The sequence below is a fragment of the Python bivittatus genome, unplaced genomic scaffold (genome assembly GCF_059951505.1).
Source record: "Python bivittatus isolate LINGU-HERP-01145 unplaced genomic scaffold, Pbiv_v1 ctg000080_np1212, whole genome shotgun sequence".
NCBI classification, from domain to species: Eukaryota; Metazoa; Chordata; class Lepidosauria; order Squamata; family Pythonidae; genus Python; species Python bivittatus.
In genome coordinates, this window is record NW_028277035.1 from 60,200,449 (window position 1) to 60,224,113 (window position 23,665).

Here is a 23,665-nt window from a genome sequence, read left to right on the forward strand (position 1 = left end):
CAAATGCCAGCTGGCCCACTCATTTGCTAGACGGGGAGCGCCAGCAAGCGACCAAGCCGAGAAGAAAGAAAGAAAGAAAGAAAGAAAGAAAGAAAGAAAGAAAGAAAGAAAGAAAGAAAGAAAGAAAGAAAGAAAGAAAGAGAAAGAGAGAGGGGGGGAGGGAGGGAGGGGGGAGGGAGGAAAAGAAAAGAAAAGAAAAGAAGAGAAAAGAAAAGAAAAGAAAAGAAAGAGAGAGAGGGGGGGAGGGAGGGAGGGGGGGGAGGGAAGAAAAGAAAAGAGAAAAGAAAAGAAAAGAAAAGAAAAGAAAAGAAAAGAAAAGAAAAGAAAAGAAAAGGGATGTTGGGTCAGCCCTGCTTGCATAGCTGTGCCTGTAGCAAACTGCCCACCACGCAAAGCGGGCACACCTCCCGTCGGTACCTGGCTGGCGGTGCCCCGAAGCGCTCTAAGCTGAAAAGTACCGGGCACCTGGCAGATCTTGGCGCCTTTTCCCCCTTCGGTCGGGATGAACTCTGCCGCGACAGCGGGGAGGAGGAGAGCCGCCTCGACCCAAACACACCAGGGTCCAGTTCAACCCAGGGCAAAACCACACGCCGTCGGTCTGTCTTACCATCCAGCCGCAAGCATCGCCCGCTGGTCCTTTCCTGCCGCCGCCGCTACTGGTCCCTCCTGCGGACACGGCCAGGCGCGGGCCATCGAGGCAGGCCGTGAGCGAGAAGAAGAAGGAGCAGAACTTGAGCCAGGGTGCCATGGCCTGTCTGGCAGCGTCCGAAGTGCGAAGTCGCAGCTCCAGCAGCAACTCCAGGTTGGGGAAAACCAGGAGGGGAGGGAGAAACGAGCGGCACGCATGCGCGACGGAGCCTCCACCGAGACATTTGTCCAGGCAACTCCTGCTTCCTTCTCGCCCACCCACCCGCTACCTTGCGGACGGGGGAGGAGGGAGGGGCTGGACCACCATTACCATTTGTCTAGGTGCAGGAGAGGTCAACTGGTACTCCCCTTCTAGGACGTCTGAAACGCTGTTCGGTCTGCGCAGAACGTCTTCAAAGGAAGACCTCAGGAGAAAAAATGCTCAACTATCATCTCTCTCTCAGAAAGGAAGTTAAAGGAAGGGGAGGTGGGGATCTACTCTGTTCAGAAGTGCAGACGTTTATACAAATCTGGGGCAAGAAGTAACAAAAGTTAGCCTTTGTTGGGTGGGGGAGAGACTTCATTTGAAAAATTAGGAGGCTTCCTCCTAAAGCTAATTTCATGTCAGCACAGGGTTTACTCCTAAGCTTTAGTGCTTTCTGGTGCTAATTTATAAATAGCCTGCTACACTGCAGCAAAGCCTTTTTAAAACATGGGCATAACTTTGCAAATTCTGGTTCACCCTTCCTCAACTTGATACTTTCCTGATGTGGCTTCCCAGTGATAGAAGTCATAGAGAAACACATCTGGAAGACTGAGCTATGGGATGGGCCCTAGTTGTACATACAAGTCAAAAGGAGACCAGATGCAACTGCTGTAAATAGTCCCTTGTAAATGTAAAGCTATCTTCTTCAGTTTGGAACCCTTAAAATGTGTTTTACAATTCCTATTATCCAAACTCATTGCATAGATAGAAATAGCATTAAGCTTATCTGGGATGTGATGCTGGGGGGAGGGGGGAATGCTGCTTCCCTGGCTGTTATAATCCATTTATTTTAGTCTGTCTTTGGCAGAGACTTCATTTACATCTTTCCAGCCCACCCCTCCCAAACAAATCTGGCATGCAGTGGAAAATGTATTTTGGTGTTATTTCACTATAAACCATCCTCGCAAATAAAATTAATGCAGGTCTTATCCTCCTTACCAGCTCATGCTTGGTGCAAGGCATCTGTGGCATGTGAATGGCTTGAAAGAAAAGAACCGAGTCCCTTTGGGTGCGCAACATGTCCCTTGTCTGCAGTCCAGCTCTCTGCAGTGTTATGTGTGCCCAAGCTGAATGAAATAGATAAGTTTTTAGGAAGGTTTAAATTTACATAGTACCAGCTTGTTACTTTTCACGGATAACTGAGTTAGTGATTGTATAAACACTTTAAAAAAGCCAACAATCTTCTCAGGTACAATACTAGGATATATGATGGACTATGTAGTAAGAGAATTAGTTAGGAAGGGCCAAATAGATTTGGGCTTGCTTTTTTCCCCCTTGTCCTCCTTTTTAAATACAAAAACTCTAACAAGAATGGGATATATAACTAAGCACCATCCCTATCCCATATGTGTTTTTGGGTAGAAATACTTAAGCATAAATCTCTACCATGTGGATGTTTCCGTACAAATCACTGAAGGGAGGGATCAGTCCAATAACTTTCAGTTCCAATCCATTTGAAACTGTGGACAAAGATAGAGGGGTTTTATACATGCTTACCCACCACAACATACTGAGTAGAACTTTCCCTTGATAAACAGAATTTTGGAACATGTTGAGAAGCACACTAATTTGTGTCAAATAAAAAAGGATTTATTTGCAAACAGAACATACCTGCTTTTAGCTAAGTTTGTTCAGTGCAGCTTTCTCTATTGAATCTGAGTTAATGTTAAATAACACAATTCAGGGTGAGAAATGGAAAGATTCCTTTGACTCCTTTCCCTGATTTCAGCAGATTGGCAGATTCAAGCTGGAGCAGGTAGCCTCAGAGGTAACCAGGCCCTGAGCCATGCAAGACATTAAAGGTGACAACCAGCACCTAAAATTGCACCTGGAAGTTAACTGGCAGCCAAGGGAGCATTGGCAGAAATGGAGCAAACTTAGTCAATGTGAGCAGACCTGGGTTGCTGCACACTGAACCAACTGAAACTTCTGAATGCCTTTCAAGGGAGTCCCAAGTAAAGAAAATTGCAGTAGTCCAGAGTGACAAGGGCAAAAGATACTGTGAGCAGTTGTGATATTACTTGGCAAAGACAGATAAGACCTTACTAAACATTTGTCAGTTGGAAGAATCTGAAGACCCTGAGTCTGCTGGATATTTCTTACTAAGTTCTTAGAATTCAAGAAGCATCAGAGAAAGCTGTATTTATTTAGCTGTTGTGTTTATATCTCAATCCCCTACTCATGAATTGAAAGAAGACTGCTTGGTTCTTTCTCCCAAATTGTCTGTAAGATTGATCAGGTTAGATTAGGAAAAAAAACAGCATGGCCCAATCAAACATTCTCTGTAAAATCAGTTAACAAGTTGCAGGTTTCATTCTTTACAGTTATATCATTAACATACATTGCACAACCACACATCCCATTCCAGTGCTGAACATAGGAATTGTGCAGAGGATTGCAGCCTGAGACAAGCCTTCTTCAGCTGTTAGAAAGTGGTAAAAATGCTTCAGCCTTGCTGGCCCTAGCCAGAAGGACAGGAAGGCACAAATTGGAAAACAATTAGTGGATGAGAACTTTCAGTATACATTCCAATAGAACCTAGTGGGAATCTGGTAGCACTTTTTCCAGCTAACATCTGATGAAATGAACTGCACCTTACAAAAGCTTATGCCTTTTAATAAAATTGGTTAGTCAGAAAAGATGCTACCAAGCTCCCTCTGATTTTTTGTCACCATAGACCAATACGGCTCTCCTTCTACAATAGCATCTAGAGGCTTTTCATCCAAGCATGGTAAGATTGTTACAAAATCAGTACAGAAAGCAGACTTAGTCTAATATTTTATTGCAGTTCTATGTCTCATCCTTTGGTAATGAATGTGTTCATAGCTGCACTGTATGAACACATCCTACAATATTAATGTATTGATATGTCTATATTTTATTTCTCCATGGTAAAGGGAATTAGACAGCAAAATGAATCATGCTGTAAAAACCTGCAATTTTGTGATAACGGGTTTCTGATCAGCTCTCTCTTTCTTTACAATAGCCTTTTGTTGTTGAATAAAAATGAGTACCCTTGACTTGGAGCCCCTTCAAAAGTATGGCTATCAGTCTAACGAGTTCTGCAGATGGTTTTAGTTGCCATTCCCTCCTTGCTTCCAGCTAAAAACTTTCTGTGCTTCTGCAGCAGCTGCTTCCAGATGGAAGGAGACATGCAGAGCACAATGGCTCCCCTAAGGAAAAGTGCAGTCTTGAAAATAATAACAGTATGGCAGATAATTTTGCAGCATGACCCAGGGTTTCCCATCAGTTTTTCTATCACTCAGCAAAGCAAAAGCCATTTTTAAAAATTGTAACAATATATTATTGAGATTATATATGTGTGTGTGTGTATTTTATCTATGTGTATATATGTCTGTGTGTGTGTGTGTATCTCCAAACCTTCTGTGTCTGGTACTGGCAAATAAGAATGCCATAAATTCCTCCCTGCAGGGACTAGTGCTTGTGAAGATCTTGACTGTAAAAGTGATTTTGAAGTAGGCTGCAGCCTTAATCTCACTTACATCAGATAAACTTTCATGATTCCAGAGGGATTTTCTTATGAAAATGTTTTTAGAATTTAAACTGACTATTATCATAAGCTACTTATTTCAGTGAAATTTTTGTTGAAATCAATTGAGCTTTCTTTTAAATAAGTGGCGGGCTGAGAGCTGGATCAGAGAATAATCACATTTCACTGAATGTGGATACTATTTATTCCTACATGCATACATGCTCCAGAATTTAGAAATAATCCTCTTTCCAATATTTAGTACCTTTTTCTGCAAATTACACTGTCTTTAATAAGGAGAAAAGAGAAACTTATCTATGGTTAAATGATAAAAAATACTTTTTCTTTTTATTAGTATCAGATGCTCATCCTGAAATTGGTCTTTTTCCCCCCTTTTTCTGCTTTTTTTTCTTTTCTTATGGGCTGAGATCAAGCTCATCTGAGGATACAGCAAAGCATAGCACAGAACATATTTTGTAGTATTATTTTAGACTTCAACTTCTTTTTAATAGTAATTTTATTAAAAATTACACTTACAATGGTAAAAAACTAATACAAACTAAAAAAAGAAAAGAAAAAAAGGTTCAGAAAAAATAGAAAATAGAAAATAAGAATATAAATAAGAAAATAAAATAATATGGTAAAGAAAAAGAAATATGTAAAGAAATAACTTCCCCCTTCATTACAACAAGTATAAACAATTTTAGTAATATATCACCTTCTCTTAAAATACAACAAATGATCTTCCCATATCCCATCTCTTATCTGTAAACAAATCCTCATCATTTCAGTCCTGATCAGCAAAAATCCATTAAGGGTTACCAGAGAAAACATATCTATTTTAACCTTGATCAAATAAACCAACTTTGTATACCTTCCTTTTACTTTTAACAATCTTGATGTTTAGTCTCTTCAAATAATGTTCTAGAACTTGATTTCTTTTCATTTTCTCACAAAATTCTTCAAAGCTTTAACCAGCCTGTTTTGTAAATCCAATATAGGAAAATTATCCAGGTCACTTTCTTGGTTTATTATTTGTAAATCCCTTTTAATTATTAAGACATCAGCTGGTTTCTTTTGTATGTCCAGTGTAGCATCTTTTTCCATGTCATTCTTGTAGCCTGTCATTTTTAAATCCACTTTCAGGTCAGTCTCATTATTGTCAGGTAAAACTTGTTTCATAACATCTTTTAAACACAGTCTATCTATAGAGGCAGACACTCTTAAAATTAACTTCTGGGTCCATTTTCAAAAATATCCTTCAATATGTCAAATGTTAAAATATTTTGTTCCATTCTGTATTAGTAAGTCAAATTTAAGTGTACTTCTCATTTAATTGTAAGCTTTAGTTCCTTCTACTTCCCTCCAGTGTCCAACCTTCAAAATACCATCCTATCATGTTTTTAAAAAAAGAATTAAAAACAAAAGCATTTTCCCATGGGAAGAATTCTTATAATTAGTTCCAAAATTTTATTTCAAATCCATTTGGACTCTTAATCCATTTGTAACTTTCCAAAATCAAAGTTCTAATCACCCTTTTGCTGTTTATTCATATTCATATATATATGTAGGTAGGTAGGTAGGTAGGTAGGTGTGTATACACACACACACACACACACCTCCTTAAACTTGTATTTAAAACTTCTTTTGCTAAGGATTGAAGGAAACTCACCCAGTGTTTTCAGACTTGTCAATCCAAAGATTCCTAATATCTGAAAAGCAGCTAACAAACAATTTCCAAAAGTGATTAGAAAAAGAAATATGTGAACTCATTGTCCTTTTGAAGGTGCCAACTGTGGTTTGAGCAAGATGGCTATTCCCTCATCTCCCAGAGCTCTAAACCTGCCAGAGACCTCTGTCTTGTGGTCTCCTTGTGAGGAGCAACTGTCTGGAGCACTTGTGGGCAATCTCAAAACCCATCCTTGTCTGGAGAGGAATTACGAAGAGCCAGTCTACTCGCTGGCTCTTTATTCCGCTGTAGTTGTCAGCTCTTCTGCCTTCAGTTCACCGTTTCTTCCCTGGAAATCTCTTCTTCTCTGGAAATCTCGGAATATATTTTGTAGTATTTTCTATCTAAAAGCTTCAGAACATTATAAGAAGCAAAGCATGACACCTTTCTTACAGTAATGTAATTAACATTTTAATCTATGTAAAAGATATATAATTCTTCAGCAGTTACTATACCTATAATTCATTAATAGAAGTGGTTGTTCCTGGGTCACTCCTGCTCCAGTAAAAAGTAACCTTGTGCCCTTGTGTTGTGATTCAATTAGATATATTAACGTGAATTTAGGGGCCAAGGGGGAAGCCTTCCCCCAGAGCTTAGTATGTTAGGTAAGACTTTGGTAGAAGTTTCTATTGTTATTGAAAGCAACCCTCCTTTGAGCCAGACTCAACCCCTGTGACCCCACTAGCATATGTACCTGTGTAGTTTTTTTGACAAAAATTTGGACATGGTTTGCTATGGCCTTCTTCTGGGGTATTTTTCTTTCTTACTTCACTCTTGTCTATAGGCCTGGGTTGTCCTGGCAGTTTTCAATTCAGGTATCAACCAAGTTAGCTACTTTAAGATCATCGTTCTCTGCTTTAAAATTGGCTAATAAGGTTCTGCTTAGGATGCCATTTTTTGCAGATGTGGGTTTGGCAGCTTCTGACAGCAGGGTACTTGTCAAAGGCTCTACTCATCAATGTTATTTTTCTTCCTTTGGGAAGTAGGCAAAATAGGCTTAGGCTACCCCGAGCTTTCTTTTTCACAGCACAGTTACATGGGAGAAGCATAATTTTGATGCTTGTGCTGTTAAACAACCAGGGAAGGAGGTCATCAGGCTTTGCTAGTCCACCGCAAATCACTCAGAGGTCTTCACAACACACCACAGTAAATGAGAAATTTACCAGAAGTTCCAGATTGCCCTTGTGCCCGCTCCAGCTCTACACTGTTAGTTTGTTAGAGATGGGAATATTCAGGGACAGATTTTACTAGGGAAGGATCCTTATGTGGTGTAGCAGCAAAGTGCTGAGCCATTTCTTTGAAAGGTAGGGGGACGGTCTCAATCCTCTTCTTCGTTTTTCCCATCCTGGCCAGCTTTCCTGCCTTGGTGCAGCTTCTTGGCTATTTACTGTTGCCACTATCTATTATAAGGAAAGGAAATGTTTTCTTACCTCTAAACACAGGTTTGTGAGAGAGATTGGGTCACTCACATTCTGAGCATTTACTTGCCAATAGATGGTGGTGGTGATGATGATGATACCTAGGTAGTTGCAATGAAGTTGGGGAAATGAGAACATTGGTGCAAACTAGTGAGGGTCTGCCATGAGAAACAAGGAAATAACTTAGGCGGCCCAATGTTTTTAATTAGCTGGAGGCAGAGCAGAGGAAAGAAAATGTTAAAATAAACAAGGCGGAAACAAGGCTCACAGGATGAGGTACAGGATTCTTAATAAACCAAGTGGAGCCTATAAGGAAATCAGAATTGGAGCCTTTTGATTGGAAGAGGAGATCATCCTGGAGAAGTGAGAAAAAGAAACAAAACAGAGTCTGGAAAAAAATTATAAGGGTGTGCAGTTGTGGGCTGCAAATGGAGTCACCCTTTTTTTAGATTTTTTTTTATCCCACCTTTATTATTTTTATAAATAACTCAAGACGTCGAATATACTTAATCCTCCTCCAATTTTCCACACAACAACAACAACCCTGTGAGGTAAGTTGGGCTGAGAGAGAGTCACCCAGCTGGCTTTCATGCCTAAGGTGGGACTAGAACTCACAGTCTCCTGCTTTCTAGCCTGGAGCTTTAACCACTAGACCAAACTGGCTCTCACTTACATAGAGTTAGGGACTCTGCTAGATCCAAAGGAGGTTTGAGAGAGAAACCAAGCCTGTAAAAATGACCATGAAAAAGAAAAAGAAGTGGTCAACTAAGTGAAGCAACCTCAGGAATTGAAAAGGAATCAGATTTACAGTGAGACAAAAAGTTTCCTTGAGAATAGGGGAGAAAGTAGAGATGGTACAATACTTTCTTCCTGCTGTGTTCCCTGCTGGTGTGCCTGTCTACAACTTGGAGTTCAGAAGGCAGATGGGGAGGGGTGGATCATGTTCTATCTGTGAAGGGAATCAACCCAACATGCCAACAGGAGAGAGGATTTAGACCAAATGCATGAAGAACACACTTAGAGTAGGACGGCTACAGTAAGAGGGTGATTATGACTGGAAGAACTGATAAGCAGCCCACCCTGATTGGGATCAAGGTCAGTGGGGTGGAGGTACAAGAGGGATCAAAAAGAGCCAAGAGGGAGAGAAGGAAACGTGGAGTAGTTTTGTAAGCCAACTAAAGCTGTTGAATTGTACAAATATGTTTGGGGTTTCACTTGTTCTGGGTTTCAAAGAACAGCCTAACTTGCTGCTGAGGGACAAAGTGAGATTGTATTCTCCAAGCAAGTCTCTCAGGACTGCAGGGAGATAGAGTTGTTCCCACTGAGTAAAATAGTTCCTGTGGTGGAAAGTTATTTGTGTAGCTGTGTAAAACTGATTGTAGAGCTGTGTGGTTGCTGTTTAATGCAAAAATAGGACTGTTCTCAATCTTTGTTTATGAAGCAAGAATATGAAGGTATGTTATCTGTAACTGAAAATGTCCTGGGATTTATTGGAACTAGAGGGGGGAACACCCCTTAGAGTTCCCCTGTGAGTGGAATGATTGACAGCAAACTTGATGAGAATAAATCCTATAAGAACTGGAAGAGATTTTGCTTAGGAAGTCTCTGGGGGAAAACTCAGTTTTGTTAAAAATAAGAAAAAGGTGACACTTCCTCTTGAATTTGGGTAATCAAAGGCCCCAAACAAATAAGGTAGCAAGCACTGATAAAATCACAAACAGCATCTTAAGCATCGGTCTCCCATAAAATATAATGGGGAGATTCAACATATATCCATGATGGGTGGGACTTAAGGCTCAGAGAACTTAAGGGAGAACAAAAATGGAAGAGCTGTGTTTGCACAAAATACATAAACTTTAGATACTAAAGTTATGAGGGGCAATTACTAGAAATTTATTCATTCATTTATTTCCATTTACATGGCCATCCATCTCAAATTAATAACTCTAGATGGCCAACAATGTTAAAATATAAAAACAGAAAAACAACACACATAGAAACAGCAGCTGGGGTAAAAACAGACTCATCAATCATAAATCAACACAACCCATGTACAGGCTTAGCCACACCTCCTGACTCCCATTCCCCCAGAAAAATAAAGCATGAAATCCTGATTGTACATTCTAACTTACTGATTCCTGTGAAACAACAGTTACCTAGGTCATCACCATCCTTTAGTTATAGACTTAGGTACAATTTAACCATATTCCTTTGTTTTCCTGTAGACTTCTGGGTCCTAATCCAGCACTCCTCCCTTCACTCTGTCCTCCAGAAAAACCAGTTTAGCTCTCTGTAGCTCTGAATTAGACCTGAGGAACTTCCTTCTGCTATTCTGAGCTGCACCTTTCCCTGTGAACTTCCTGGAGACTTTAGGGTCCCAGTCCAAAGATTTCTTCATCTTTTACTCTCTTTTTTCCCCAGCTACATATTCCAATAATTTCTCTCTTCTTTCTCCTCAATTTCTTACTTTGAGTTACATTTTCCAGCACTCTATCTCTCACATCCCAAGACAAAGCTTTTCAAACAAAAAGAGAAAGACTGGGGAAAGCTGTTTTAGTTTTGATCAGGAAAAATACCATCTGTCCTTCCTTCCTGAGCCTAGGATTCCATAAGAACTAAATGTTTGTTCTCTCTGGCCAACAGGAAGAAGTGGTATGTCATTACCCCAGCCTATGTGTTATCTGGGCTGACTTCCTGTCTCAGAAGGTTTTGTGTATTGGGTATCTGGAAAGTGAATGGGGATGGGAGATTCTTTTGCCTTGCTATATGTGGCCCATCTTGGAGTCAATGGGGCTTGCCCATTCAGTATTGGGGGGTCTTTAGTTGTCACTAATTGTATCAATTTATAATTGTATACACTTATATTAGGACCAGATTACATATTGTGACTATGTTATCTGTTCTATGTTATTCCATAACCACATAACCCATAATTTGGCGGTTTTTCATCAAACCATACAAGTATTTTCACTTTATCATTCTAAGATAGATAGATAGATAGATAGATAGATAGATAGATAGATAGATAGATAGATATAAAAGATATGTGAAAAGAGAAAAAAATCTTATGTAATAAACAAAAAGCAACCATAGTTAAATATCTTATACAATTAACGTATTAATAATTAAGTCAGTTCATTTCACAATTTAAAAAGATTCATTTCAAGGTGCTCTTTGAAATGCATAAATTGTGATCTTGCACCACTGATGGAGAATTAATATCCTTCCAGCATTGCACCACAAAATCCCATTTCCTTTGTCTATCTGTTAAGGTAGACAGGTTCTTGGTGTATTATTTGAAAGTATATAAACTATGATACAACCCAGTGAGGCTTCTAAAATAAAACAAGTACGTGAAATAACTTCTGAAATAGTACAGGATCACATCATATGAACCACAGTTGCATCCTTTCTTTACAGACATTTGCAACAGCTTGGAATAAATCACTTGTGGGCACATGATTTGACAAGGCCTCTCCTGAGTAGTGGAAGACAAGCAGGTGGAGTCTTTATTAGACCCCTGGGAATCAGAATGTGAGACCAAAGACAAAGATATAGAAATGACTGAGAGTGCCCTCCACAGGAATAGGTTGGCAGTTTGGGGGGGTTTCATTAATCCATTGCTTTCACTGAAGATTTGGGTGCTTCTGTGGCAGGAAGTACTTTCTAGTAGCTTAGAGGAAGCAGTGTGAGACATTGGGGCCCTTGGATAGAATGCTGCCAAGAAGTTTCTCCTACTGCTGACGTTACTGCCTGGCCCAGTGCAACTTGCTATTGTCCTGTCCTGACTGCTGGACAACTCCTTGAGTTTGTGTTATAGAAAGCAGGACTAGAGGAAGTGGGAGAAGACTCTGTATTCCAAAATGGTAATCCTTCACCCAGTTACGAAGATTGTATTCTGCCATATTCAGTAATAACAAGCCATGACTTGAGTTAAGCCTTTGTGTAGACCCTGCAGGTCTATACTTTGCCACAAGAGGGGGAACGTTAGACAACAAAAGCTAATGTTTACACTGTCTGTAATGCATTGTTGCGTTTGTGAGAAAGATGTTGAAATTACATGAAAAAATATGGTACAAAATCAGCAGTAGATTTTTTTTTTATATGATTCTTTATGTCCACCAAATTTTTATAGAAAAGAAATGTGGGTGGTGGTTATTCTGTTTGGCTTAGACTGGGAAATTTAGATTCACATCCCTATTTCATATAAACAATAGATAAATAGTGGTCCTCTTTATATTGCACGGGGGGCTGTGAGAAGAAAGGTTCTAGCCAAGCCTTTTGCTTGAAGTTCTGGTGTCTGTGTACAATGGATTTCTGAAAAGTATAGTTACTGTGCTGCATAACAATTGCATATAAGTTTTATGAGTATCTCCTAATCAAATATACCATTACAATATGGTATGAAAATAAAAATAACAACATAATAATATGGTTTAAATGAGAGTTCCAGACTAAAATCAAAGTATCCGCATTACCTATGATAGTAAAGAAAATAATTACAATTAAATTCCATATTGTGACAAAACTTTATCAGGCCAACTTAGGTCTCAGCTAAACTTACATCACCAGATTTGTTGGAGTGATTGCAGTGATTCACTAGTAAAACTATTTGTATCTGATTTTTCTGGTTTTGTCTACTTTTGTCTAGTTTGTATCTCATCATGCTGAATAATGGAACATATGTGCCCTACCAAGTGCCTAGATTACCATTTTTATCACTTGAGACAGACATCTGGAGTTCATGGGTGCTGCAATCCAACACATCTGGGGGATGTATACTGTATCTAGTGAGGGAAGAGCAGTGTAAACAATTCAGTGCATGTAACTGGCAAAGCAACTCATAACAAGGAAAAGTGGAAAATTGCTTCATGTACAGCCTGGGTTTCATAGTTATCAGGACAATTAAAATGTCAGTGTATTGCGTGTATTCATATCTAGGAGTAAGCACCACTTAATTTACTCGAACCAACTTTTTAATAGATATTTACAGAATTTAATGTTAACAATTGCTGAGAGAAAATAAATCCCCAGAGAAATAAAATAAACTGAAAAAGAAGAAAATACATAGCTCAAAATAGCCAGTTTGCCAAAAGGGTCTGATTCTTCCAAGATCATAAACAATGACATCCTTGTGGAAATCCACTAATTCTAAAGAAAAATAGGCACACACCCACTAATGAAAATTTACATAAATATCTTCCTGCAGAACAAGTCCATAATTATGGAGTGAAAAATAGAAGCAGGGAAAATTAATAAACTGAGCAAACTTCTTTTCCTTAAGGAAAAAGATTGTGATGAACTTGTGGTGTTGTAAATATATATACTGTACATTGTGCACTTACTCTATTATATAGTTAGTAGAGAGAAATACCCCTTCATGGATCACTACCTTGTCGTGGCGAAGGGGCTTGCGTAACTCAGTGAAGCCATGAGCTATACCGTGCAGGGCCACCCAAGACAGACAGGTCATGACAGAGAGTTCTGACAAAATGTGGTCCACTGGAGAAGGAAATGGCAACCCACTCCAGTATCCTTGCCAAGAAAACCCCATGGACAATGTTAAAAGGCGAAAAGATATGACGCCGGAAGATGAGCCCCTCAGGTTGGAAGGTGTCCAATATGCTACTGGGGAAGAGCGGAGGGCAATTCCAAGTAGCTCCAGAAAGAGTGAAGCGGCTGGGCCAAAGCCGAAAGGACGTTCAGCTGTGGATGTATCTGGAAGCGAAAAGAAGGTCCGATGCTGTAAAGAACAATATTGTATAGGTACCTGGAATGGAAGATCTATGAACCAAGGCAAGCTGGATGTGGTCAACCATGAGATGACAAGATTGAACATCGACATCTTGGGAATCAACGAACTGAAATGGATGGGAATGGGTGAATTTAATTCGGGTGACCATTATATCTACTACTGTGGGCAAGAAACCCTTAGAAGAAATGGAGTTGCACTCATAGTCAATAAGAGAGTGGGAAAGGCAGTAATGGGGTACAACTTCAAAAGCAACAGAATGATCTCAGTGTGTATCCAAGGCAAACCATTCAATATCACAGTCATCCAAGTCTATGCCCCAACCATTGATGCCGAAGAAGCTGAAGTTGACCGCTTCTATGAAGACCTACAACACCTTCTAGAACTAGCACCAAAAAAAGATGTCCTTTTCATCATAGGGGATTGGAATGCTAAAGTAGGAAGTCAAGGAGTAATCGGAATAACAGGCAAGTTTGGCCTTGGAGTACAAAATGAAGCAGGGCAAAGGCTAATAGAGTTCTGTTAAGAGAACAAGCTAGTCATAGCAAACACTCTTTTCCAACAACACAAGAGACGACTCTACACATGGACATCACCAGATGGTCAATACCGAAACCAGATTGATTATATACTTTGCAGCCAAAGATGGAGAAGCTCTATACAGACAGCAAAAACAAGACCAGGAGCTGACTGTAGCTCAGATCGTGAGCTTCTTACTGCAAAATTTAGGCTTAAATTGAAGAATGTAGGGAAAACCACTAGACCACTCAGGTATGACTTAGATCATATTCCTTGTGAGTACACAGTGAAGGTGATGAATAGATTTAGAGGATTAGATTTGGTAGACAGAGTGCCTGAAGAACTATGGACGGAGGTCCGTAACATTGTACAGGAGGCAGCAACTAAAACCATCCCAAAGAAAAAGAAATGCAAGAAAGCAAAATGGCTGTCTGATGAGGCTTTACAAATAGCTGTGGAAAGAAGGAATGCGAAAAGCAAGAGTGAAAGGGAAAGATATAAGCAACTGAATGCAGATTTCCAGAGAATAGCAAGGAGAGATAAGAAGGCCTTCTTAAATGAACAATGCAAAGAAATTGAGGAAAGCAATAGAATGGGGAAGAGTAGAGATCTCTACAAGAAAATTGGAGATATGAAAGGAACGTTTAGTGCAAAGATGGGCATGATAAAGGACAAAAAAGGCAGGGACCTAACAGAAGCAGAAGAGATTAAGAAGAGGTGGCAAGAATACACAGAAGAACTATACAAGAAAGATCTTAATGTCCCTGATGTCCACGCTGGTGTGATCACTGACCTTGAGCCAGACATCCTAGAGAGTGAAGTCAAGTGGGCCTTAGGAAGCATTGCTAACAACAAAGCTAGTGGAGATGACAGTATTCCAGCTGAGTTATTTAAAATACTAAAAGATGATGCTGTTAAAGTACAGCACTCAATATGCCAGCAAGTTTGGAAAACGCAACAGTGGCCATGGGATTGGAAAAGGTCAGTTTACGTTCCAATTCCAAAGAAGGGCAATGCCAAAGAATGCTCAAACTATCGCACAATTGCACTCATTTCACATGCTAGCAAGGTTATGCTCAAAATCCTACAAGCTAGGCTTCAGCAATACATGAACCGAGAACTACCGGATGTACAAGCTGGGTTTCGAAGAGGCAGAGGAACTAGAGATCAAATCGCCAACATTCGCTGGATCATGGAGAAAGCACGAAAGTTCCAGAAAAATATCTACTTCTGCTTCATTGACTATGCAAAAGCCTTTGATTGTGTGGATCACAACAAACTGTGGCAAATTCTTAAAGAGATGGGAGTACCAGACCACCTTTCCTGTCTCCTGAGAAATCTGTATGCGGGCCAAGAAGCAACAGTCAGAACCGGTCATGGAACAACTGATTGGTTCAAAATAGGGAAAGGTGTACGACAAGGCTGTATACTGTCACCCTGCTTATTTAACCTATATGCAGAGTACATCATGAGAAATGCCAGGCTGGAAGAATCACAAGCCGGAATTAAGATTGCAGGGAGAATCATCAACAACCTCAGATATGCGGACGATACCACCCTAATGGCAGAAAGTGAAGAAGAACTAAAGAGCCTCTTGATGAGGGTGAAAGAGGAGAGTGCAAAAGCTGGCTTGAAACTCAACATTAAAAAAACTAAGATCATGGCATCTGGACCCATCAATTCCTGGCAAATAGAAGGGGTAGAAATGGAAGCAGTAACAGACTTCATTTATTTGGGCTCCAAGATCACCGCAGACGGAGACTGCAGCCATGAAATTAAAAGACGCTTGCTCCTTGGGAGGAAAGCTATGGCAAGCCTAGATAGCATATTAAAAAGCAGAGACGTCACCTTGCCGACAAAGATCCGCATAGTCAAAGCTATGGTTTTTCCAGTAGTAATGTATGGCTGTGAGAGCTGGACCATAAAAAGGCCGAGCGCCGAAGAATTGATGCCTTTGAACTGTGGTGCTGGAGAAGACTCTTGAGAGTCCCCTGGACTGCTAGGAGGTCAAACCAGTCAATCTTAAAGGAAATCAACCCTGATTGCTCATTGGAAGGATCGATAATGAAGCTCAAGCTCAGATATTTTGGTCACCTAATGCGAAGAGAGATCTCTTTGGAGAAGACCTTGATGCTGGGAAAGATTGAAGGCAAAAGGAGAAGAGGACGGCAGAGGATGAGATGGTTAGATAGCATCACTGAAGCAATGAGCATGAAACTGAGCAAACTCAGGGAGGCAGTGAAGGACAGGAAGGCCTGGCGCAATATGGTTCATGGGGTCACGAAGAGTCGGACACGACTTAACGACTAAACAACAACAACAACAACAGAGAGAAATAAGGGTCTCCAGATTAGAGTTGGTTGATGATTGGAGCGGCATATAAGCCTAGTAGAGCAAACAGACATGGACTATCTGGAAGACTCTGATACTGGGATCTGACCTAGACTTGTATGGAACTGAGCTTTCTCCCTGTAAACAAGGCCACATTAACACCCTTGTAGGCACTAGGCACATTCATCTTCATAGGCCTCATTGCCGTAATAATCCAGATGATTATGGTTAGGTACCTGTATTCTCTAGACATACAGTTTTCAATTAGACACAGGGAATTGTTTTTTGTTTTTTGTCCAAGAGCCCATAGTAATATTTTCAATTCAAGTATCCACTTATATTTATTTCCAAGGATGATCACAAGGAAAAAGTTTACTTCACTGATTCCCTAACTTTCCATTAAATACATGTGCACTGATGTAAAACCTATTCTGCAATATTTGGTTGCATTGTTTTAAAAGGAAAATAAGTATATGACTTGTTTTTATTTTCAGTGTGCAAAATCAAATTCAAGTCCAAAATCAAATTTAATTCTGCTATTTACATGATATAGGTTTAGTCAGTACTAAACTAAGACACTTTTCAGTGTTGGGTCAAATAGCCTTTACTTTAATATACCCAGTCTCAACAGCCAATAAAAAGCATACATTTGTGTATAGAGATGCACTTTCATTAACATTTCACACAATTAATTGCAGTATTGTAGACATACTTTAATAATTAACTTTAATTCTTTTTACAGTCAAGTGTTGGGTCAAAACTATTTACATGCTAGTATAGTTCAATAATTACAGAATGATTTTATTTCTCTAATAAAATGTTCTACTTGGTCATTCCTACATCCTTGAATTTTACTATCAGAAATCAATTTAAAGGGTTATTTCATCATTTTCTAAATTTGTTTGTGCAAAGCAAATGAAGATTTACACAAACCATCAGTTCTATAAAATATAAGAAAGTAAACAAGATTACCAAGTCAATTATTAAGAAAATAGACTTGATGCATTGAATAACATTGACTTCATCTATTGATTTTTTAAACCCTGATTTGATAATTATTATTAGCCACAAAGAGCTCAAATTAGTGGCATTTGATGACAAAGGGCTAGAATGAAAAGGATGCCCCTCATTTAACAGTGAGCAAAATGAAGGTGTTTGCAAATAATGTTATTCTTTGTTCAGTACGTCTTTAGCCAACTTCAGTAAAATAAACAACAGAATTCTTTGCAAGTATCACATTTCATTGTACTTCACCAGCCAATCAGAAGCATTTTAAACCAGTCAGCTAAGAAATATTTTGCCTTGATTCAAGATTTAGCTAATCCAGAAACTATTTCATTCAGAACTCTGATTCATAAACGTGAGGTGAACATTTCCTGATTCAGGCTGTTAATTCAAAGCTAACCCATTTCTTATTTGCAAAGTGCTAAAACTTTCTATAAATTTAATCCCTGCTAAACATTGAACTTGGAAATGTCCATGATCCAATAATTTCTTATTCTAGTATTAATCTGCCATTCCGTGCAAAGTTATGACTAATTTATCTAAAGGTGAGCCTGTTTTGATAATGGAGACTCCAAATGTCTCCATCAGCCTTCCCAATTATGACTCCCATAGTATAAAGCTTTGTGCAATTCTGGGAGTTGTCATTCTACCAGATCCATAGGACTCCAGGTTGGAGATGCTGAGTATATATTTACTTAATATGGAAGTCAAACCTATGAAAACAATAGGTCTCCACTTTAAGGTATGGGAATTCAGAGAGTATCTACCAGATTTGGATGTAGGGCACTATAATTAGACAAGAAAATTTCAAGAACTGGTTACAGAGGGAAACCACAGGGGAGCACTGAGGACATTTGGTTCCTTCCTTCAGTTGCTGCTATCATCATCATCATCATCATCATCATCATCATCATCATCATCATCATCATCATCATCTTCCTACCTTTACTGTATTTTGTACAATTGAAGATGATATATATAATGTTCCCTCCTCCCATTTTCCCCACAATAATCACTCTGTGATATGGGTTGGGCTGAAAGAGAGTAACTGGTCCAAAGTCACTTAGCTGACTTTCATGCCTAAGGCAGAACTAGAAAACTCACAGACTCCTGGTTTCTAGTCCAGTACCTTAACCATTACACCAAACTGGCAGTTCTTGAAAGTCAAGGTACAAAGTGAAAAAATGGGACAACAATTAAATATAAAGAAGACCAAACCAGTGGTACACCAGTAGTATAGCAACCAGCCTTAGAAATGACAGTGAAGATATTCAAGTGGTGGATAGCTTCTGCCTTTTAGGATCAAGGAACTAGCAGTCAAGAAATACGCCACAGACTAGCACTAGGTAGGATAGCAATGAAGGCCTTGCAAAAGATATTCAGATGCTCTGATGTGTCTATCAGAACTGTGCAGACAATGGTTTTCCCTGTGTCACTCTATGGAAGTGAAAGTTGGACTTTGAAGGAGCAGGATAGAAAGAGTATTGGCATTTCTGAACTTTGGTGTTGGAGAAGACTCTTGAGAATACCATGGATAGCCAAAACAAACAAACAAACAAACGGATCATACAACAGATCAATCCTGTGTTCTCACTCAAGGCACAAATATTTCTAATACGTTATGTGAAAACCTAGCTCTCTGGAGAAGTCTATAATGCTGGGAAAGATGGAAGGAGGAAAAAAAGAGAACCAGCAGCAAGATAGATGGACTTGATTACAGCAACAATATGTACACTTGGAAGATCTGAAGGACTAGGTTGGGGATAATGATAACTGATAATTCTGGAGAAGGTCACCTATGTCATCACTAAGAGTTGACATTGACTTGATAGCACATAATCAAATTTCTGAACAAACTGGGTTTATTCCTTGTGATAAACCATTTGTTTTTAATTGTGGTTTATTAAATAAACTATACTTAACTGGAACAGCACATGCTACCAAAAAGAAACAAACCATTCTATGGTTTGTCCAAACTATCTATGAAAGTAGAAACTAGCTTTTCAGTAATGTATAGCAAGATTGTAAGTCTAAACCAACTAGTATTTAGAGACCACATTTCTTGGAAACCTCATGCATATTTTTGGCCAATTTCCTCGCTTTGCAAACACTGAGCATGAGAAGAATGCAAACATTATTGTGGGAGGAGGAGACATTCTGAAATTTTTGGGAAAGATCAGACATTTATGACATAAATCATTATAAATGATGTGTCACCATCAGAAACTTCTAAAGAGAATGAACTGTGTCAAATTTTTTTCTTCTTTTAAATTGGCAGTGTCATTCAGTGATTGAATTCTTGTATCGTGCTAAGCCATCATGTGGGGGGTTTTCTTGGCTCAGCCTAATGTGTGAAGCTGGCTACTATGATTCATAAAGCATGGCATGGAAAGAACACACAACCTATGGTCAGCTTGAGTAAACCAGACTTTATGGAGAACTGGAGACAGGAGTGGTTTTTGGAGGTGAAATTTAAAAGGTAAAATTGATGCTTTAAACCTCTGCAAAGTGAAATTTAAAATATGCAAAAAGGCCCATCATGGGTCCTCATCACAAAGAGAGAAGCTTTGAGGGCACAGGGGAAGGGCACAAAAAGGATATTGGTGGGTTGTACACTGTCTCCTGGCCTGACTTTTGTACCTCAGGTTTAAGAGTCAGCATTATGTGTTAAAAAAAACTGATTATTATTATGTGAACTTACCTATGTGCAAATATATGGATTCCAAACTAAATTGGTTCTAAACTAGCAGAAGGATGATCACAGGAGCCATTTATCTCCAATGGAGAGAGGCTATAACTTTTCAAGGGAAGAATTTTGCAAGTTTCCATCAGAATCTAGTATTTTGTTATAAAATATATGTGACTTGTTGAGTATCACCAGTGTGCATCATAGTTCTTTCTCTACTATCTTCCAAAATGATATATGCCATTTACCAACTCTTTTCTGCATAACATTCTATCAGAAATCATGTCAGGAATCAGAGCCATTGTATCTCAATTAACATATCTATCCCTGGGTCATAGAAAGCATTCCACAGGAAAGGATCCTTAGTTCCAGGTCAAACTTGGTTTAAGCTGAATGGCTGCTGCTGAGAAATCATTCTGTCTTGGCAGGACTCCCTACAGATACTGAAATTTGGGTAATGAGTTTTCCATATGAATCCTTTGGATTGCATTCCACATCCCTATACATTGCACTTTAGAGGTCACTGGCATGGATATGGAGAAAATCAATATATACAGTAGAACTTCCTATGATGCTGCACTGATGTATGTGAAATTTCTATGATTTTTCAGTGATGCATCACCAGTTCTTAAGTCAGTGGACTTCAGAAACAGATGTTTGTTTTCTTTCCTCCTGAAAATAGCTACTAAACTAGTTAGGGAAATGTGCTTTCATTCACATGAGTCATGAAACAATAATATTTATTGTTTATTTTTACAATAAAATCATTACACTCATGTAAAAAATAACATTAAAACCTATTTTAACATGATAAATCTCTGATAACACATTGTGGTTTATGAGGAATTCATCTACTACAGTATAATAGTGAATCCTGTGTATTTCTTTTTATTTTATAATGTTTTGAGAGAAAGTACTTTTCACCATTAGAAACTGAGATTCTCTATGGGATCTTTTCAGCTTTGCCCTGCGATTCTGGAACCAGATCTAAAATTGAGAGAAAAAGTACGTGTTTAATAATACAGTACCATAAAAAGAAGCTTTTGGAAAATGAGGCCTAAAACTATTATATTAATAAAATTCTATCAGGTAATAATGCAAGAAGCTGCTTATACGGAATCAAGAACTTTTCTGCCTGAGATGTGAACTTATTAATTCATATAGATGAGTCCTTCCAGCCTTACTTTAAGATGACTGAAGGGAACCTGGGCTCCTCTGTATACAAATAACATGTTCCATCACTGAGTTATAACTCCCTCATTTCAAATTAAAGTGAATATTTGTGACAAAGGATGAGAAACAAAATTTCTTCTAGAAAACGACAGCTATTGCTATCTAGGACTAGCTTAAAAAGATCAAACTGTTTTTTCAGTGAGACACAAAGCTTGCAGTTGGAATTCTATCCAGACATCTGAGAACCACCCCAGGAGGGGCTGTCTCCCCATCACCCATTGACATAGACATCAGTGGGGTTCATACATCTGATTTGGCTTAGCATGTTGAGTGATCCCAGCCAACTGTGATTTAATCAGCCAACCATGTTGTATTGGCATATAAAAATAATATCTTATGTGCACTAAATTAAATAAAACATAAAGTCAGTTAAGTTGAATGCAGACAAAGCAAAAAAAAGTAATTTGAAATTGGCTTAAAGTTATATAATGTGTTTTAAATTAAAATGTTGGATAGCATTCTTAGACAGGTAAGTGCCCATTCTAATTATTGTTGTTGTTATTGCTGTCTTCCAGTCAAGCTTTATTCCTGGTGTCTACATGGACAAATCCATGCAGTTTAAAAACTTAAGAAAGCAATCTTTGTATATTTATTCAGAAGTAAGTCCATTCTCTTCACTGAGACTTACTCACCAGTAAATGTAATTGTGTAAGAAAGACTAACTTTGTGAACCTTCTTTTAGGATCTTTCTTGAGCCCCTGCCCCCCAGCTTAGAGTCCTGGGGTCTCCCATCCATATACCAACCAAGCCTGACACTACTTAGCCTCTTAGGTCTGCTAAGAGGTGCCACCTGCTATAATGGCAAATACACTTATTTAGGCATAAATCCCGCTCAGTTTGCTAGGGTTTCATACACTGCATGAAGCCATAGGGTGGTGTGCTTATTTGTGGTGTAGTGTGTTACATGAAACAAGCTATTGTGGTTTGTTCAGTGTATTACTTAATGTGATGTGTGAACCAGATCCTTTGGAAAAAATAAGTTATTCCACCTACTCTGTTTGAATTAAGTTGGATATGAATCCTACTTCTTAAATTGTAGGAACAGACATGTTTTCTGTTACAGTATGTATAGAAAATGCCTTTGCTCATTAATTGTGTGTTACTGCAAATGTAAATAGAGTTAGAAGGTAGAAATGGAAAATGGAAAAAAATCACATTGCCCTGTTTTTACTTTTGTACAACATTTCAAAGGGAACTAGTATTGTTAACTTCCTCAGTCAGAGTCAGAATATTGGCAGCTATTATTATTTCCATCCATTCTTACCTTTGCTAAGCAGATGTCACATTTGAGATTCCAGTAATACAAGCATGCATACATAAAGACAGACATACACATGTAAAGTTACCTGGATCCTGTCTTCATCTAAATCTAATTTTTGAGCTAGCTCTTCTCTAACATCAATGCCGGGATAAGAGTTCACTCTAAAAACATTTTCCAGTATTTCTATCTAAAGAGAATAGATAGAAACTCTATTATTTACTTGTTTTCACTGCCAAAATATATACATATTTTAAATATTTGTAATAGAGTCAAACCTTCTAATAAAAATCTGGGAAAGATTCTAAAATAGTCCAAGTCAATAGAAATCAATTAAGCTATTTTGAGCTCAGGATGCCGATTAGGTATAACATTTGTGGATCTTTTTATCCAGTGAATGTATGATTGTACAGGCTCTGGTGAAACAGGCACTTCTGGATTCTTACCAATCAATGCCCCCTTACTGAACAATGCAGGAGGCAAAACAGCCATTCTTAGCTGCATGAATAGGTTAAATGGGCTAAATGCCTACCTGGTCTTGAGTGAATGCAGTCCTTGGCCTCCTACCTCTGTACCAACTCAATTCCCTTTTGTAAGAAAATCTCTCATTGACTGCAAAATAGTTTTCACATTTCAAAACTCTTTCTTCCGCCTTTGGGTAGTTGCTTGTATTGTATAAAGGGACTGCATAGGAAATTGAAGAGAGATGCAGGCAAGGGAGACAATCTTCTCCTGAAAAGTGACACATGCAGCATTTTTAGCATGGTAGCTGGCAAAATGTTAGTTATAGAGTACAGTACTTTAAACTCAGAGTTGAAACACAATGATCTGATTTTCTTTAGTTTGACTTTTAAACATGGTTTATAATTTAAAGCAAACACACACAGTAAAAAGGTTAAGAAAATGTTGAAGTGAATCTTAGCTTCCATCTTACCTAAATCACTGCATTTATCCACCCATGGCCTGTGAGGTTTTGCAGCTGGAGTGCCATCTTTTTTCCGCTCTAATCCCAAAATGTTTTCAATGGAAAATGAACAAGATGTCTTTTTGCCTTCCCCATGACTGAATTTATTCTGATGATTATAAGAAGCTGTGTTATGTGCACACAACGATCTGCCTGCCATCCTTTTACCACTCCCCACACACCATAATTCAGCTTTTTCTTGCAGGTCTCTTCTTATAGCTTTGGCAACAAGGGGGTTGGATTTGCCACGTCATTAATTAAAATCTTTTATTAGAAAGTTTTAGCATGTCAATGAAGATTCTCCCACCAAGAGGCAAGAGGAGTTAATTGTTTATTTGTTTCCAAGTAATTAGCAACTAATGGAGGGGGGAATGAACCAAGAAGGACA

The 23,665-nt window shown here is 38.7% G+C and overlaps 2 protein-coding genes across 3 annotated transcripts in view; both read right to left on the minus strand.

The window, feature by feature from the left end:
- The window catches only part of IL17RD (interleukin 17 receptor D), a 55,587-nt gene extending 54,795 nt beyond the window's left edge, over nt 1-792 (minus strand). For both annotated transcript variants that reach the window (XM_088134202.1, XM_025166503.2), the window contains exon 1: nt 608-792. In XM_088134202.1, the coding sequence (XP_087990328.1) occupies nt 608-748 (141 nt within the window). In that variant the 5' untranslated portion in view covers nt 749-792. The remainder of the gene's footprint in view (nt 1-607) is intronic.
- A 19,855-nt stretch (nt 793-20,647) lies between these two features.
- HESX1 (HESX homeobox 1) lies at nt 20,648-23,665 on the minus strand. Its single transcript, XM_007437593.2, has 4 exons — nt 23,248-23,665; nt 22,846-23,045; nt 22,402-22,503; nt 20,648-20,809 (listed from the first exon to the last, which is right to left on the minus strand). Exons 1-4 carry the CDS (start codon nt 23,435-23,437, stop codon nt 20,711-20,713), a joined length of 591 nt encoding a protein of 196 aa, XP_007437655.1. The 5' UTR covers nt 23,438-23,665; the 3' UTR covers nt 20,648-20,710.